This window comes from Rattus rattus, chromosome 10 (assembly GCF_011064425.1).
Source record: "Rattus rattus isolate New Zealand chromosome 10, Rrattus_CSIRO_v1, whole genome shotgun sequence".
NCBI lineage: Eukaryota > Metazoa > Chordata > Mammalia > Rodentia > Muridae > Rattus > Rattus rattus.
This window is the reverse complement of record NC_046163.1, coordinates 54121047-54136954: the sequence shown is the minus strand read 5'-3', so window position 1 is coordinate 54136954 and position 15908 is coordinate 54121047. Positions and strand designations below refer to the sequence as shown.

At 44.3% G+C, this 15908-nt stretch overlaps 1 protein-coding gene across 1 annotated transcript in view; it reads left to right on the top strand.

The window, feature by feature from the left end:
- Nucleotides 1–15630, top strand: part of Fh (fumarate hydratase) — a 26051-nt gene extending 10421 nt beyond the window's left edge. The window contains exons 3-10 of the mRNA XM_032915007.1: nucleotides 139–249; nucleotides 2255–2431; nucleotides 4777–4959; nucleotides 7143–7308; nucleotides 9037–9240; nucleotides 10891–11018; nucleotides 13074–13227; nucleotides 15440–15630. Coding sequence (XP_032770898.1) covers nucleotides 139–249; nucleotides 2255–2431; nucleotides 4777–4959; nucleotides 7143–7308; nucleotides 9037–9240; nucleotides 10891–11018; nucleotides 13074–13227; nucleotides 15440–15582 — 1266 coding nt within the window. The 3' untranslated portion in view covers nucleotides 15583–15630. The remainder of the gene's footprint in view (nucleotides 1–138; nucleotides 250–2254; nucleotides 2432–4776; nucleotides 4960–7142; nucleotides 7309–9036; nucleotides 9241–10890; nucleotides 11019–13073; nucleotides 13228–15439) is intronic.
- The last annotated feature ends 278 nt before the right edge of the window (nucleotides 15631–15908 follow it).

Here is a 15908-nt window from a genome sequence, read left to right as displayed (position 1 = left end):
TACCTCTCATTTCCAAACTTTCCAGGTTCATAACAGTGGTACTTTTTTTTTTTTTTTTTTTTTGCAACTGCATAAAGTAACAGGTTTTCATGCTTATCTAAAATTGCAGATTTAAGGTCTTTTTCTGATTAACTTTAGATCCCAGTCATTAAAGCTTTTGGCATCTTGAAGCGAGCTGCTGCTGAAGTGAACCAGGAGTATGGTCTCGATCCCAAGATTGCTAGTGCAATAATGAAGGCCGCAGATGAGGTAGGAGGTGATAACCATGTTTACACAGTGACACCGAAGCCACTTTGCCGATAACTCTGTTGGCGGGAGGGCACTCGAGTTAAGAGTTCAGCGCAGTGTGGCAACTTCATCGGTATTACTCATTGAGGACTTAATGCAGTGCTCAGAACATCTTGGGATGACATTTCTGCGTAATTTTACAACTTTTAAAGTCTCTTCACTTATTTTTTCTCAATTTATTGATTGATTGATTGGTTGTATGTAAGTACACTGTCACAGTCTTCAGACACACCAGAATCCCATTACAGATGGTTGTGAGCCGCCATGTGGTTGCTGGGATTTGAACTCAGGACCTCTGGAAGAGCAGTCAGTGCTCTAACCACTGAGCCATCTCTCCAGCCTGTCTCTTCACTTTTTAAGTCTCTGTTGATTTATACAGTTTTAAGAAAAAAAAAACTGAAAAAGATGTTTAGGTTTTTTTATCTTACAAATAAATGATTTTTTTTTAACCTTTTTTTTTTTTTTTTTTTCCTCCGGAGCTGGGGACCGAACCCAGGGCCTTGCGGTTGCTAGGCAAGCGCCCTACCACTGAGCCAAATCCCCAACCCCCATGATTTACTTTTTAAACTTGTTGTTTACTTGGTTGTGCATCTCCAAGAATATAATCTCCTTAGGTGCTGTCCTGAGGAAGTAGTCAGAGGTGAATTGAAACATTGTATAAGATGTTCCTTACATTGTAACCTGAGTTAGGTTGTCAGTAATAGAAATTAGTTCCTAAAAATTGGCATAAAATAGACTCTAAGCTCTGACAGAGAAGCAGTTTTAAAAACATACTCTGTGATCTTAAATTTGAAAGTTTGCAAAAAGAAAATGGACAGAAAATGGTCTCTTTCTGTACCATCCCTCCCCCAGCTTACATCGTAGAATCCATAGATGCTCAGGCTCCTTAGTGAAATATGTAGTGAGGTCTGTGTACTACATGCTTAGTACAAGCACAGCTTTTAAAAAGGTTTAAAAAGTCTTCCTGTGAGAAGCTGGCTGTGTGGAGGTGGAGCCCACAGTTCTGGGGGTGGCTTCCTAAACGCTCACCCACCACCCGGGAGTTGAGGCAGGTGCTGTCGAGCAGGTGGAGCGGTGCTGGGTCTGTGACGGAGTCACTGTCCTTCGAGCTCTAGGCAGGTAACCGGGTTCCTCCATCTGGAAAAGGAGACAGTCATTTAAGTTAAAGGAGCTCTCAAATACGTTCTGATCTTCTAAGTTAATCATTTTCTAGTAAAGTTAAGTATTGTGTTAGGAAGCCTGCAGTTTAAAAGCTACCACGTACATTGAGGCTTTAAAAATCTCTGAGGGGCAGTGAGATGGCTTAGTGGGTAAAGGTTCCTGCTTCCATACTTGATTTCCAGGATCCATGTAAAGGTCGAAAGAGAGCTCTAAACTCCATAGAGTTGTCTTCCGACTGATGCACGCACATGCACACACACACACACACACACACACACACACACACAGGTCGCAGCACTGCTTTGCATCTGGCAGTTGCTCTCACTGGACGTCTGTGCAGTGAAGTAGCCCTCGGCTCAGTGTCCTGCTGACTGGCAGTAGCATCTGTTGTTAGATGTGCCTGCTGAGCCACTGTGGCAAGTGTGTCTGAGGACCTCACACCAGCAGCCTCACAGGTGGGCCTCCACTGTGACAGGCTGCAGCACAGGCAGGCAAGGAAAGTGGCTTCCATTCAGTTCCTGCCCGAGGCCAGTGAATGGTCATCCTTCAGAATATACAAAGTTTCATGTTTCAAAGTATCTATAATTAGAAAAAGTGGTGCCACAGACATTTAGGGTTGTGCCACAGCTGCCTTTAACTGTCTTGAAGCCATTAGCAAGTGGCTTAGCATATGGAAGAACTGACATCGTTAAGATAGTTCTGTAAGCACAACTTTACTCAATCACGGTTGATTTTAAATAACTAAACAAATACCTAGTTTTGCTTATTTTAAAAAGACTTACTGTTAATGCCTTCTTTCCTGCAGGTAGCTGAAGGTAAATTAAATGATCACTTTCCTCTGGTGGTATGGCAGACTGGGTCAGGAACCCAGACGAACATGAATGTAAATGAAGTCATTAGCAACAGAGCAATCGAAATGTTAGGAGGTGAACTTGGCAGCAAGAAGCCTGTGCACCCCAATGATCATGTTAACAAAAGCCAGGTAGGACAGCTTGGTTTTCTGTATGAGTATGTTTTTACTTATTTAAAACATTCTTTACTTCAAAAGAGAGTTGTAAAGATAATCTAGTCTTGTGGGTAAGAGGCCGCTCTGGGCACAGTGGTCTTAAACAGGCTTCTTTTAGGATCTCCCCAGTTTTCCTACTGAGCTCTCACTTTGACGTTTGGAGTCCTCAAAGTGTGGGCGGTGGTGGGTATAGTCTGTTACAGCAGCAGTGCCTTCACTTGCTGTGTGACAGCCGTGAGGCCTCAGGGGACTGTCCTGTGAGAGGCCCTGCAGCCTGACTTGGCTGAGGTGATGCCACATTTTATCACCGGTTGTGAGGTGACCCTGCTAGGTGTCACCACCTCACCACTGTATAGCATTTGCCACCTGGCATTTGTCATACCTTGGCCTATTCCTGGCGTAACACTGGGGTATCAGTCAGAAGAGAGGTAGAAGAAACTTCAGGGTGTGTCAGATTCACCACAGAGCTTAGCAGAGATACCCGAGTCTACACACAATCTCCACTTACAAAGAAGAGAATGTTTGTCGGGGGGGTCTCACCCACTGACTTACCGCTGGGTGTTTGTTGTTTCGTTTTATGCCGTTTGGTAGTTGTCTGCAGTGCCAGGTTTGGACTCCAAGGCCTAACCATGCCAGGCAGCTGTTCTAACCCTGGGCACTGCTCTGCTGTCATAATAACGGTTTTCAGTTTTTCTTTCTAAAATTTTTTATGTTTGGTTTTTTGAAATAGGGTTTCTCTATGCAGGCCTGGATGTCCTGAGCTAGCTCTGTAGACCAGGCTGGCCTTAAACTCAGAGTTCTGCCTGCCTCTGCCTTCTGAGTGTTGGGATTAAAGGTGGGTGCCACACCACCTCGTCAGTAGTCCTTTTTTTTTTCTCCTTTTTTAAAAGATTTATTTATTTATGTGAGTACACTGTCGATGCCCTCAGACACACCAGAGAAGGGCATCAGATCCCAGCTGCCCTCAGACACACCAGAGGAGGGCATCAGATCCCACTACAGATGGTTGTGAGCCACCATGTGGTTGCTGGGAATTGAACTCAGGACCTCGGGAAGAGCAGTCAGTGCTCTTAACCGCTGACCCATCTCTCCAGCCCAGTTTTCCTTCTTTTTACATTTACTAACGGCAGTTTTTCTGTAAGAAAACTTTGTTCTCCCATCCATTTACGTATTCATTGTGCTCAGCACTATAAGTTCACAGCAGCCTGCTGATCCTTAAATTATAATCCTATATTTCGTTATTTATGCTATCGAGACTGCCTGAATTGGGGAACCTTGCTCAGTTGGCTTTTGTGTCCATTAGGCACGTCTTGTCTTTTCCCTGAAGCCACACCCTTATGAGTTGCCATGGTAAATAGGCACACCCACTGTGGGCATCCATCATCATACTTTTTCCTTGCTCTAGCCCTGGACACAGTCTTCTTTTCTTTTCTTTGTTTGTTTGTTTCTTTCTTTCTTCCTTCCTTCCTTCTTTTCTTTCTATCTCTCAAGAAATTAGGACCTGGGTGCTAGGTATATATTTTAAGTATTAAAAGCAAAGATTTTAATACAGTTTATTTTATAGAGCACTTTAAAAATTCAATATTACTTTTAGATATGTTTCTTAAAACAGAATGTATAGCCTGAAGTCTGCCTCAGAATGGTGTAGTAGGAAACAGGGGTCAAAGGTTCGGTGCTCATTGCTGGTTAGAGTTAGGTGGTAGGCGCGTGAGTGTTTAGTGAAAGGACCGTTCCTTTCAAATAAGTGCTTTGACAGTTGCCATACGTCAACTAGAAATGTGTTCATAGCCAGTGTGTATTTTAAAATTGCATCATGCCTTGAAAGTACAAGGACAGCGGTGTACACTGTATAGTGTACATGCCCAGTTGTCAGTTTCATAAGTCTAATTACTGTGCAGGTCATGGTATCTCCTCGACCGTTTGCCTGGCTTTCTGCCTCGTAGAGCTTTTCTCAAGTGTACTAAGTAAATCTTCTATCAAAGAGTGGCTGCATTCTAGGACACATTGCTGCCTTCAGATATGCTTGGTAATGCCTTTGCCAATGGCCCTTTGTTAGGGGCACTTGCAATGCATAGTGGATTTAGCGTGCTTGGTTATAATATGAGGTATGTCTAGGCACTTGTACACGAGACAGTCCTGCATACGTTCTTCCAGGAAGCCAGGTCGCTTTGTGTTTCACCAGCTGTCCTAGCACTTGCTGTGGACACTACTGAGTACTGTACCTGCTGGGTTTTGAATAGTCATTTAGTGGGTTTTATTTGAGGTCCTCTCTCCTTCCCTCTGACTTAACTTAACATGTTTCTTTTGAAAACTCCCTGCAGAGCTCGAATGACACCTTCCCCACAGCAATGCACATTGCTGCTGCACTGGAAGTTCACCAGGTCCTGTTGCCAGGATTACAGAAGCTGCACGATGCCCTCAGTGCAAAATCCAAAGAGTTCGAGCAGGTCATCAAAATTGGGCGCACTCACACGCAGGACGCTGTCCCTCTTACTCTTGGACAGGTAAGGGAGTTTGACTCATTTTGTTCAGTTTAGGGATTGATACAAATTATCAACATTTTTCCCTCAAAATTGCTTTTAAAGTAAAGGCCAGCTATATTATCAGGTCAGTGATAAATTTTCTGAATTAACCAATTGGCAGCTTTTCTCTCTCTCTTTCTTTTTTTGTGTTTTTGTCTTTGCTTCTTTGTGTAGCCCTGGCTGTCTTGGAACTCACTCGTGTAGATCAATCAGGCTGTCCTTGAACTCTGCCTCCCGAGTGCTGGCGTTAAAGGCTTGCCTCACCATGCATCGCCAGTCAGCAACTTTTAAAAGTGCCCATATAAGATCAGAGCAGGCAGGCAGTGAGCTGGACTCAGCTGGGTGCCGGGTTCAAGTCCTGCTTTGCTGTAGACCAAGTATGTGGCTGTAGGAAAGTCACTTAGCTTCTCTGTGCCTCGGCTTTCAGGGTCGTGAAGCAGTGAGAATGCATAGTTCCGAGGCCGTAGTGAGCTGGTCGGCAGAGTTTAGAACCATGTGCGGTCTGTAGCGGTCATCATCTTTATCCATCCGTTACCATGATTGCCTCATCTGGCTGTCTTAACCTCAATTAAGTAAATTACAGCAAAATGTTAAAGTAATTAAGTGAGGCACTTTTATCCTTTAACAGGACAGCTTGTGAAGAGGTATGGCTGTTAGGATAGCAGGAAGTATTTTTATGTTTCTGTCTGAGTAGCTGAAGGGAGATCTAATGATGTGCATTGCAGAGAAACAGAAGGGAACAAAAGGAAACTCACGATAAGAGTTTTGTCTCCTCTTGCACTCGAGGTTTGAAGGCAAAAGTATATGTAGTTTATGTATCAAGAGAGAGCTGTCATTGCCAGATGCCGACTACGAGTCACTAAGTGACAGTTTGATGAAAACTGGCTGAGGGTAGAGACTTGACGGCTGCCCACTTGGATGGATTCTCAGTTGTCCTGTGGCAAATAAGCAGTAAAGCTTCATTAGTTAGCAACATTTTACAGAAGGAATGCGGAAAGGGGAACACTTGAGGGGCTTAGCAAAAACTGTGCCTTTTCGGCATTTCTATGTGTAATTTCTATGCATGTTGGTCTGTTTCCCCTGGTTTCTAAGTCTTAACTGTTTTTTTGCATGTTAGAAGTCACTATGCTAAAAATCATTTTGCGTTGTGACTTAGTCTCATGCATTAGGCCATTATACCATTTATCATGACAGCAATTCTATTTCCTTTTTTACTTTATGAGAAACATTTTTTTTTTAATTGGAATTGTCTTTTCAGCTTTTGCAATTTCAAAGAACATTCTCTAAGTGCATACAGCTGTTATGAGTGCACAAATGCACACATACATGCAAGGGGGGAGAAGAGGGGAGAGAAGGAGAGGTTAACATCTTATGAATTAGATCTAAACTTTTCAAATGTTTACTTTAGAATATACTGAAACCCTAATGTTAATTCAAAATATTCAGTATATTCAAAATATACAAAATATTTTAGTATTTTTAGGCAGGAGAAAAGATTTAGTTTATCTTGGCTTGCTAGATAAGGGCAATTGTAAAATACGGAGAGCATTAGGGTTTTGTCCCTGCATAGTTGTTCATGGTCCGCATTGCTGAAAACATGGTAGACAGACTGATGGTTGCTTTAAAGTGTGGTGTGAGAAGCAGTGCGCCTGCCCGATAGCATTCAAGTGCACAGTGATGCGGGGGCCCACCCCTCTGTCCCCTCTGAAGATTGTTGAATGAATTATTTTACTCTTAGGTCCCTGCAAAGTAGCCTCTTGGGTTCCCTCTCAGGTCTTTAAGCTGAAATTGTATGGAAAGTATTTCTATTTTCTTTTTTTCTTTAGAGAATATTTAGTAATTTTTCTCTTTGGTTATATTAAAAAATGGGGGAGGGGATCAGCTCAGTAGGTAGAGCAGTAGTTAAACGTCGAGGAGCTGTTCTTAAAGGTTTATTTCATGTGCTGTTTTCTTGACTCTATTAGAACACTAAGTTATAAACTAAGCTACACGTTATTATTTACATTGTGGATTTGTAGCCCTTTCTCTTCATCACGTGAATGCATTACCACTGATGAGCATATAATTTAGTATTCTCAAGTGCATTTTAAAAGCTTCTTTTTGGTGCCTTTAGAGTATGTTGTAGGCCGATAGGAGTTTGCTCTTACAGCCATTTCTCTTCTCAGGAGTTCAGTGGTTATGTTCAGCAAGTCCAGTATGCGATGGAGAGGATAAAAGCTGCCATGCCCAGAATCTACGAGCTCGCTGCTGGCGGCACTGCCGTCGGCACGGGACTAAACACCAGGATCGGCTTCGCAGAAAAGGTGGCTGCAAAAGTCGCAGCACTCACAGGTGGGGACCACACACATCGCTATTCACGTTCTACACAGCTTATGTAATTTAGGAGTAGTGTGTTCCCATCAAACATGGCTTGTGTCCGTTCGAGAAGTTAAGTTCACCTTACTTTTAAAGCTTTGCTTATTGTGAGGCAGCATTTGGTCCTTTCCCTTCAAAGCCGAGTTAAGTATTTTTCAAAGAAAGCAGCGACAGTCGACTGTTGAGAACTTCCCCGTGGTAAGGGTGCTGACGGCTTAGGTGCTTGTCACACTTTGCCTTACCGTCTTTACAAACTGTCCCCCACTAGTACAATAGTGTTACTGTTTCTAGACTCAGCTTGTCATGTCCAGAAAACGGATTCAGATGCCGATGTTACCATAAGGTTAGGGTAGTGATAAGTATATAATTCACACCACAAGCCGATAGGTGAGTTCTTAGAATATTCACTTTTTAAAAGTGTTTCATATGTATGTACACAGTGTATCTCGACCATATTCACCCCCTCGAGATCCCCGAACACAGCTCCATCCCAGCTTCCAGTCCCCCTCAGTTTATATCCCCAAGTTTAATTTGTGCTGCCCACATATGCACCGGTGAGGGATTATCTGCTGGGATATGGGCAATCCACTGTTAGCCATCCCCAGAGGAAAGCGACTCCCCTTCCTCCAGCTGCCAGGAGCTTCTCAGGTAGTGTAGGGAGAGTTCTGCCTGTGCAGTAGCGGCTCCGTCCAGAGGACAGCACTTCACAGCTCTCCTGCCATCTTCCAGCCAGATGTTCCTCCTGTCCTCTCTTCTGAGATGCCTTTGGGCCTTGGGGTCAGGGTGACTGTCTTGTTAGGGTTTTACTGCTGTGAACAGACACCATGACCAAGGCCTTATCAGTGACATTTAATTGGGGGTAACTTACAGGTTCAGAGGGTCAGTCCATTATCATCAAGGCAGGAGCAGGGCAGCATCCAGGCAGGCACAGTGCAGGAGAAACTGAGAATTCTACATCTTCATCTAAAGGCTGCTAGCAGAAGACTGACTTCCAGGCAACTAGGGTGAGGGTCTTAAGCCCATGCCAACAGTGGCACACCCACTCCAATAAGGCCACACCTCCTAATAGTACCACACCCTGGGCCAAGCATATACAAACCATCACAGTGATGTGTGTTTTCTGTGGCACTCACACCTACCTATTTATTAGCTGAGGGTTTTTTATTTTTATTTTTTTAAATCATGTTTTAATAGAAAGGAGCTGCATTAGGCTTTAGAGTACCCAGACTAGCACTAGGTGGGATGGGTGGATTTGTGTTCTCAGACTGGAACACAAGTAGAACAGACTGGGGCAGGCATAGAAGATGGCTTGTGGACAGAAAGCAGAATGAATTTCCCAGTTCTCGTCCTTACGAGTAGCCAGCCCTAGTGTGCATGTGCTTGTTAAAGAGTGTTAAGAGGCCTCTTGGGATGTCTTATTTGAGTATTGACACAGCTTGATTCAGGCATTTTCCTCAAGTGGAGATTTGCACTTATTCTTTATTGATTTATAGATTTATATATAGAGAGACTTGTAGATTTATAGTACTGGGAATCAAACTCTGCTAGTACCTTGCACATGCTAGGCAAGCTGTGTCACTGACTTGTACACCCACCTCTCTGTTCTGGTTTACTTTGTGTGCACTGGGCTTTGTTTAACTTGCTTCACATTGGCAGGCGTGTTTACCTTCCCTGTTTACCCTCAGAGCTCCTTCCCTCCTGCAGGTTTGCCTTTTGTCACTGCCCCGAATAAGTTTGAAGCTCTGGCCGCTCATGATGCACTGGTGGAGCTTAGTGGAGCCATGAACACTTCGGCCTGCAGTCTGATGAAGATCGCCAATGACATTCGCTTCCTCGGTTCTGGTCCTCGGTCCGGTTTGGGGGAGCTGATCTTGCCTGAAAATGAGCCAGGGAGCAGCATAATGCCAGGTACGCATAGAGCCGCACGTACGTTCTGGAGTGGCATTGGTCTGTGTTCCAGGGGTTTGCAAGCATAGGGCACATCTTCACTCGCTGCTGTCCTTGAAGCGGTGGGGATGTGTGAGGGGCACTTGTTTCACAGTAGCCATGTGGGTCTTTGTAGAACTCTGAGGAGTGTCACTTTCCAAGTCAGGAAGTTCCATGCTGGAGCCTTCGTGTAGTTGTATCCTTAAGCCTAAGCCAACAGCACCGCAGTGACACAGTCAGCCTAGGCTACGTGAGGATGAACCCTACCAAAGTCTGTCATGCTGTGCCGCAGGCTCTGTCCTGTTAGGTCAGAGTGGCAGACACTAGAGTCCGGCAGGTGATGTGGTTGGGTGAACAGGGAGTGACTAATGCTGACTTCAGTTGGAGAAATATCTTGGTAGTGGGTTCTGCCCACTCAGCGCTTTACTGGCTGCTCGGGGTAGAGACCAAGGACACTCGCTTATCCTTCAGCAGAGGGCAAACGTGGAGGTGGCATGTGTAGAACAGAGTCAAGATTCACGGAGGCTCCTCTGGAGGCCAGGTAACTTATACTAAAACTGACAAAGTAACTAATAATTTACTGTATAAATTTTTATACAGTAGATTTTATAGACTATATTTTTAACTATATATGTTATATATGGTCTACATAGTGCATAGATGAAAAGATCTCAATTTCCAATATTTTGTGTTGAAGAATGACATATAACCTAGTTGACTGATTGCAAATTTAGTAATTGTTAAAGAGAATGGAGCCAGGTACGGTAATGTGCACGGTTAATCCTGGCACTTTGGAGGCTGAGGCTAGAAGGTTATAAGTTCAAGGCCAACCTGGGCTACAAATAATAGTTCAGGCCTGACTGGGCAACTGAACAAAACCCTGTTTCCAAAAGAAAAGACGAATGGAAGGACATCACAAAGGGGCAATCCTCCAGTGCATCCTCCACTGATAGAGGAATCTGCTGTGTGTGGCTTGGATTTGGGATTCTTAAGGAGCTCTGCTGAGCTAGAGCCCTGGGTACTTGGGTGGTCAAGAGTTCCAGTGTAGCATCTCCCTGCAGCAGCACGGCCTTCTCTCTGTAGACCTCATTTATTGGACTTGTCAGCTCTTCTCTGCCCCCTCTTGGAGGGTAGAGTCTGCGTCCTTCTAACTGTGTATTGGGTGCCTGGTTGCCTAAACGTGTACACAAGAATGAGAGCCATAGCGGTGCAAACCCGTGTGTAGACGGATCTTTTCACTAGTTGTCCTTGAGCGAATCTGTGTGTCTGTGCATCCCACTTCCTTTGATAATTCTGTGTGTCTGATATTGGGATTGGCCCCAGGGCCTCCCTCATGTTTGGCAAATATTCTGTCTTTAAGATGCATTCCTAGAATTCTGTATACTTTTCGAGGCACAGTCTCACTAAGTTGCCTAGGCTGGCCTTGACTAGACGCTCAGGTAGTCCTTGAACATGGGCCCATTCTGCCTCAGCCTCCCGAGTGACGAGGATTGCAGCCCGTGCCCCAGCTTCGCCTTATTTTATGTCTTTATTTAATAACATTAGGTTCATTCTTTGCTGATATAAGCAGTCTTACGTCACACAGGAAGCCATGAGTATATCTGATGAGTTTCTGCACTGGTTTTCTCAAAGGAAAGGTGAACCCTACTCAGTGTGAGGCGATGACCATGGTTGCAGCCCAAGTCATGGGGAATCATGTCGCTGTTACTGTTGGAGGCAGCAATGGACATTTCGAACTGAATGTTTTTAAACCGATGATGGTAAGCCTTCAATTTGATTTTTAGCAGATTTTCCCTGAAGACTAACAGCCGTGCTCTTGTCTTCCCCGAGGGTGTCTGGAGCTTCCGCAGAAGCTGTTGTGCAGTGTAGGTAGCAAGTGGAAGTCAAGGTAATCTTAGGCCTCCTGGGATAACCTGGGATACTGGGATTCAGCCTACTCAGCTCAGGTCATTTGGTAGTTTGCTTTTTAAGTGGAAGGAAGATGTCTGGAAGTAAGGCAGGTTTCTTTGTCCTCTCCCACCATGGATGTCAGTAGCTAGAAGTCAGTTCAGTCTGCCCAGCTTACAAAGAGCCCCCTCCTTAAAGCCTTGCCTCAGGCCCAGGCTGCTGCCTTGTGCTGTCTGCCCTCACGTTTGTTGGGAAAGAGTGGTCCATTGTCACTTTCCGTTACGGTTTGATCACTGGTCCAGCCTCAGACCTCCACACGACCGGCTCTGTGCTCCATCTCCTCCTCCTCCTCCACCACCACCAGCACCACCACCACCACCACCACCACCACCAGCACCACCACCACCACCACCACCATTTCCTCTTCTGCCTCATCATCATCTTTCTTTCTCATCCATTCTCTTAGGGTTCCATGTTAACCCTTTCTCTGTTTCCTTAGCACTTTCTCCGTCCACAACAAAGTTTTCTTTAATTTAATTTTTGCCTTTTCCATACAGCTTGGAAACTGTCCACCAAACTTATTCTTTTTCCTTTATCACTCCAAATATGAAACAAAATGGTGCCATCTCGTATGCAGATTCCCGAGCTTCAGACAGCCAAGCTGTGTCACTATTGAGTCCTTCATTCCTACAGTACTCTATCAGAAATACACCAGAGGCTTATTTCTTACTGGTTTGTGATACAAAGTCTAATTGAGAAGAATACTCAGATAGCTGTTAGTGTATTCATTTAAGTTTCACTGTGGATCACACAATTTTAGGTGCTCACAATAAAGCAATAAACATGGTGATATTTTTGGTTTTTGCATCCTTGGCATGTATCCTCTGCTGGGATTGGTCCGTTTGGTTTTTGCATCCTTGGCATCTATCCTCTGCTGGGATTGGTCCGTGAAAGACAGGCCAATGTGAACTTCAGATCTGTGTCCTTGGCATCCCAGCCAGATGCCTGACATGTCCGGGTGCAGAACAACTGCTTGTTGCTATATTTTAATCATTTATTGTGTCTTAAAAATAATGCCACCATATCCCTTCTTTGTAAATATGAAGAAGGAAAAAAAGGTTTGGTGGAAATGGTCTTTCCAGGCCATAAAGTAAAACCACTGCTTCAGAGCCCAAGAGAAGGGTGGGCATTGGGGTGGGGTGAGGAAAGAGTTTGGTTTTAATTAGAAAATCAAGATGAAATTTGATTTACAATTAAGTCATTAAAATCAAATTAAGCTTTAATGTCTAGTTTCTATGAGTCCATTGGTGGAAGTATTGCTTGCTTCTGGACGTTTCTGAATTTTAGAGTTTATGGGAAGTGTTGCTCAAAAGAAACAGGTGTTAAATGTACCCATTGGTTTTATATCATCTTAAACAGCTTGTGATGTTATTTTTAAATGAACTGGACTGTTCTATTAAGCATAAAACCAGAGAATCCAAAATTTAGCACCCGTCTCAGGACTCCGAGATCCGATGCTCCTTCTCTTGCATGGATGAGTCTTCATCCATTCCTGGGTGTGACTTCTTCTGTGACAGGCAGGACTGCTGGACTGTGGATACAACGTGCCTTGCCTGTTTAGCGTGTTCTCCATAGACCGTGTTGTATTGGTCACTCACTGTGGGCTGTCTTGAGAGCGCTATCCACCATGACTGTCTTGTGTTAATTGCATACTTAGGCCTTTTCTATCATTTTTAGATTTATAACTTCGTGTCCTCAGAGGCTTCTTTCTCACTTGTTTTCTTGGTATTATACTGCAGAATTGGTAGGAGTATGGCTGTGGAATTACATGTCCAGCATGAAACAGTAAATAATGCATGTCATTGGACAAAAGCGAAACAATGTAAATTGAGGCTTAGACATGATTCTCCTTCCTGTGTCTCTGACAGATTAAGAATGTGTTGCACTCAGCCAGGCTACTGGGAGATGCTTCAGTGTCCTTCACAGAGAACTGTGTGGTAGGGATCCAGGCCAACACAGAGAGGATCAACAAGCTAATGAACGAGTCTTTAATGTTGGTTACAGCTCTTAATCCGCATATAGGTAAGTTTGGAGGGCAATGCCATTTTGAAAACAGTATTGAAAAGCTTAAAGAAAAGAAACTTTAGAAGTTAAAAAAAAAAAATCTGTGTGCGTGTGTTTGTCTGTATCGTATATCTATGTCTTTGTCTTCCCATGGGATGCATGTGGAGGTCAGAGAAGAGCTTGCAGGGGTCGGTTCTGTCCTTGTGGGTCTGTGGGATGGATCTCAGCAGCAGTCTCGGAGAAGAGCCCGGCACAGCAGCCCTTGTTTCCTATTAAGGGCTCAGGTGCTGGGTGTAGTCGCAGACGCCTGGAGAAGGCGAGCTGTGAGACCCTGTGTTGGTAATGTCACTAGGTGGCACTGCCTGGTTACCAACAGCAGACGGATTCATTTATTCCTTCCTTTTCTAGACAGTATGTAATATTTTTATTTTGTTTTATTCAATTCAAATATGGAATGTTACTAATTAAAAGGGAAAGGTACAGATTGATATTTATAGGGAAAGGAGAGAAGCCTAAATGGTTTTTTGAAACTGTCTCTTGTGTTCCTAGTCGTTCCCAGATTGTAACTGTTTTATGCAGACTTAGGTTACAGCTGACTACTGCTGCTGCCCAGCAGCCCTTTAAGGGATCTGCTCCGGCTTCCACAGGTTGAGGCCGTCATTGTGTCCTGCTGTGTAGATGGCATTGGTCTGTTTTAGACTTAGTGATGGTACAGTTGTCTGACATAATGCAGTTACCGCTGTAGAATGTTCTATAATCCTGACTTTAGGGGCGGGTCTAATTCATGTGTTTTTGTTTGTTTGTTTCTGGGTTTTTCTTTAGTTTTATAAAGTTGATAAAATGATTTGACTAATTTAAAACTGTTACACGCCGGTATTCAAGTGCAAAGGTGCAAAGCAGTCCCAAGGACTAAGAAAGAAGTCTTCACCTTTCTTCACGTGCTGCCGGCGCTTCTAGCTTAGAGACCCCGGCTAAGCAGATGACCGGGAAGCATTCCTAGGACAGAGCCACCCGAAGATGATGTCCCTGGAAAAATGCCGTTTGACCTCGGCAAGAACCACCTCCCTGGCTGAGTGAGGCCTGGTCTGGGCTCTTAGTGGCTTTGTGGTGCACAGGGCTCGAACTGAATACTGTTTTGTGGTGGTAAGCAGGGATGCTTACGATGTAGCCCTCACTCACACAGAAAGCACAGAAGACAGGCTGACCAGGAGTTTAATGTGAATTCTTTCTGAAGTGACTCGGTCACTCCATGCCTGGGTCAGTGCAGTGAGCATTCAGAGATTCAGATAAGACTAGAGTGAAGCGGGTACAATTTGGTTGTGGCTGCATCCAGACGTGTACCACTGTACTGCCTGTTACCGCATTGCCTCAGCAGGCCCTACCCCTTTGGTCATAGTCTTCTGACTTCCAGTGTACTTTGTCCTCTTGTCACTGATTTCATTGTCCTTGCCTTCTATCTCTGTCGATTTTCAGTGTCAGAGCAACCTTGAGAATTTCCCAGTGCCAGCCTTTATGACTGAAGTGAACCAGTACCTATGATCTTTTGTTTTTGAGGCAGGGGCTTGCTGTGTGGCCCAGACTGAGACTGTGATCATTCCCTGCATGATAGGATTACAGTGCATCGTCCTGCCTCAGTTGTTTGGTTCCTTTGTCCCAGTAGATATTTTGGCTAAAACTCTCCCCTCCTTATCCCTGTGGTGCCTCAACCCTACACAGATGCCAGGGAATGGAGTGGAAGCCACTGTGCTGGAGCCCCCAGCAGAGCAGGGCTATGGGAACCGGTCCTGCTGGCCGGCAGCCTCTCAGAGGCCGTCTTGACAGCTGCCTGTTACATGGCTGTCTGTTCTGCAGGCCTGCCACGATTAAAACTTTAGTGCTGCCTTAGAGAGAGGGTTATTGGACAGCATACCCAAGTGTGGATTTTTATGCTGTGGTATTTTCTTTTTCTTTTTCCTTTTTCTTTTTTCTTTTTTTCTTTATGTTTCTTTCAGTTATTGGTCCATTTCAACATAGGTCCATCTTGGAGAAAATGAGTCTGCTTAAAGTCTGTTTCCCAAGAAAATCAAGGTTGTATTCGATAGAAGACGTGACAGTTATTGGCATGGTCACTTTATGTTTTAAAATAGATTATGTCATGTAAGAGGCCTGTAATAGCGGTATCAGTAAACAATTGCTTTTTATTTTAGAAAAGCTTCTCTACTGATGTTTGTCTTGTGTGCTTCTTCCTCAGGGTATGACAAAGCAGCGAAGATTGCCAAGACTGCACACAAGAACGGATCAACCTTAAAGGAAACGGCTATTGAACTTGGCTATCTCACAGCAGAGCAGTTTGATGAGTGGGTGAAACCCAAGGACATGCTGGGTCCAAAGTGACTTAAATAAATTTATATTAAAATAAACATGTATGAAATTTAAAAACAAGACTTATTTTTTAAAGTTTTAATTTAATGTTTTTAAAATCATTCACTTTACATCCCACTCACTACCCTCTCCTGGTCACCCCTCCTACAACCCTTCCCCTATCCTCCATTCCCCTTCTCTGAGGGGGTGAGGAACCCCCTGGGTAATCTCCAATGCTGGCACTTCAAGTCTCTACAGGGCGAGGCACTTCCTCTCCCACTGAGGCCAGACAAGGCAGCCCAGCTAGAAGAACGTCCCACGTACAGGCAACAGCTTTTGGGATAGCGCCCACTCCAGTT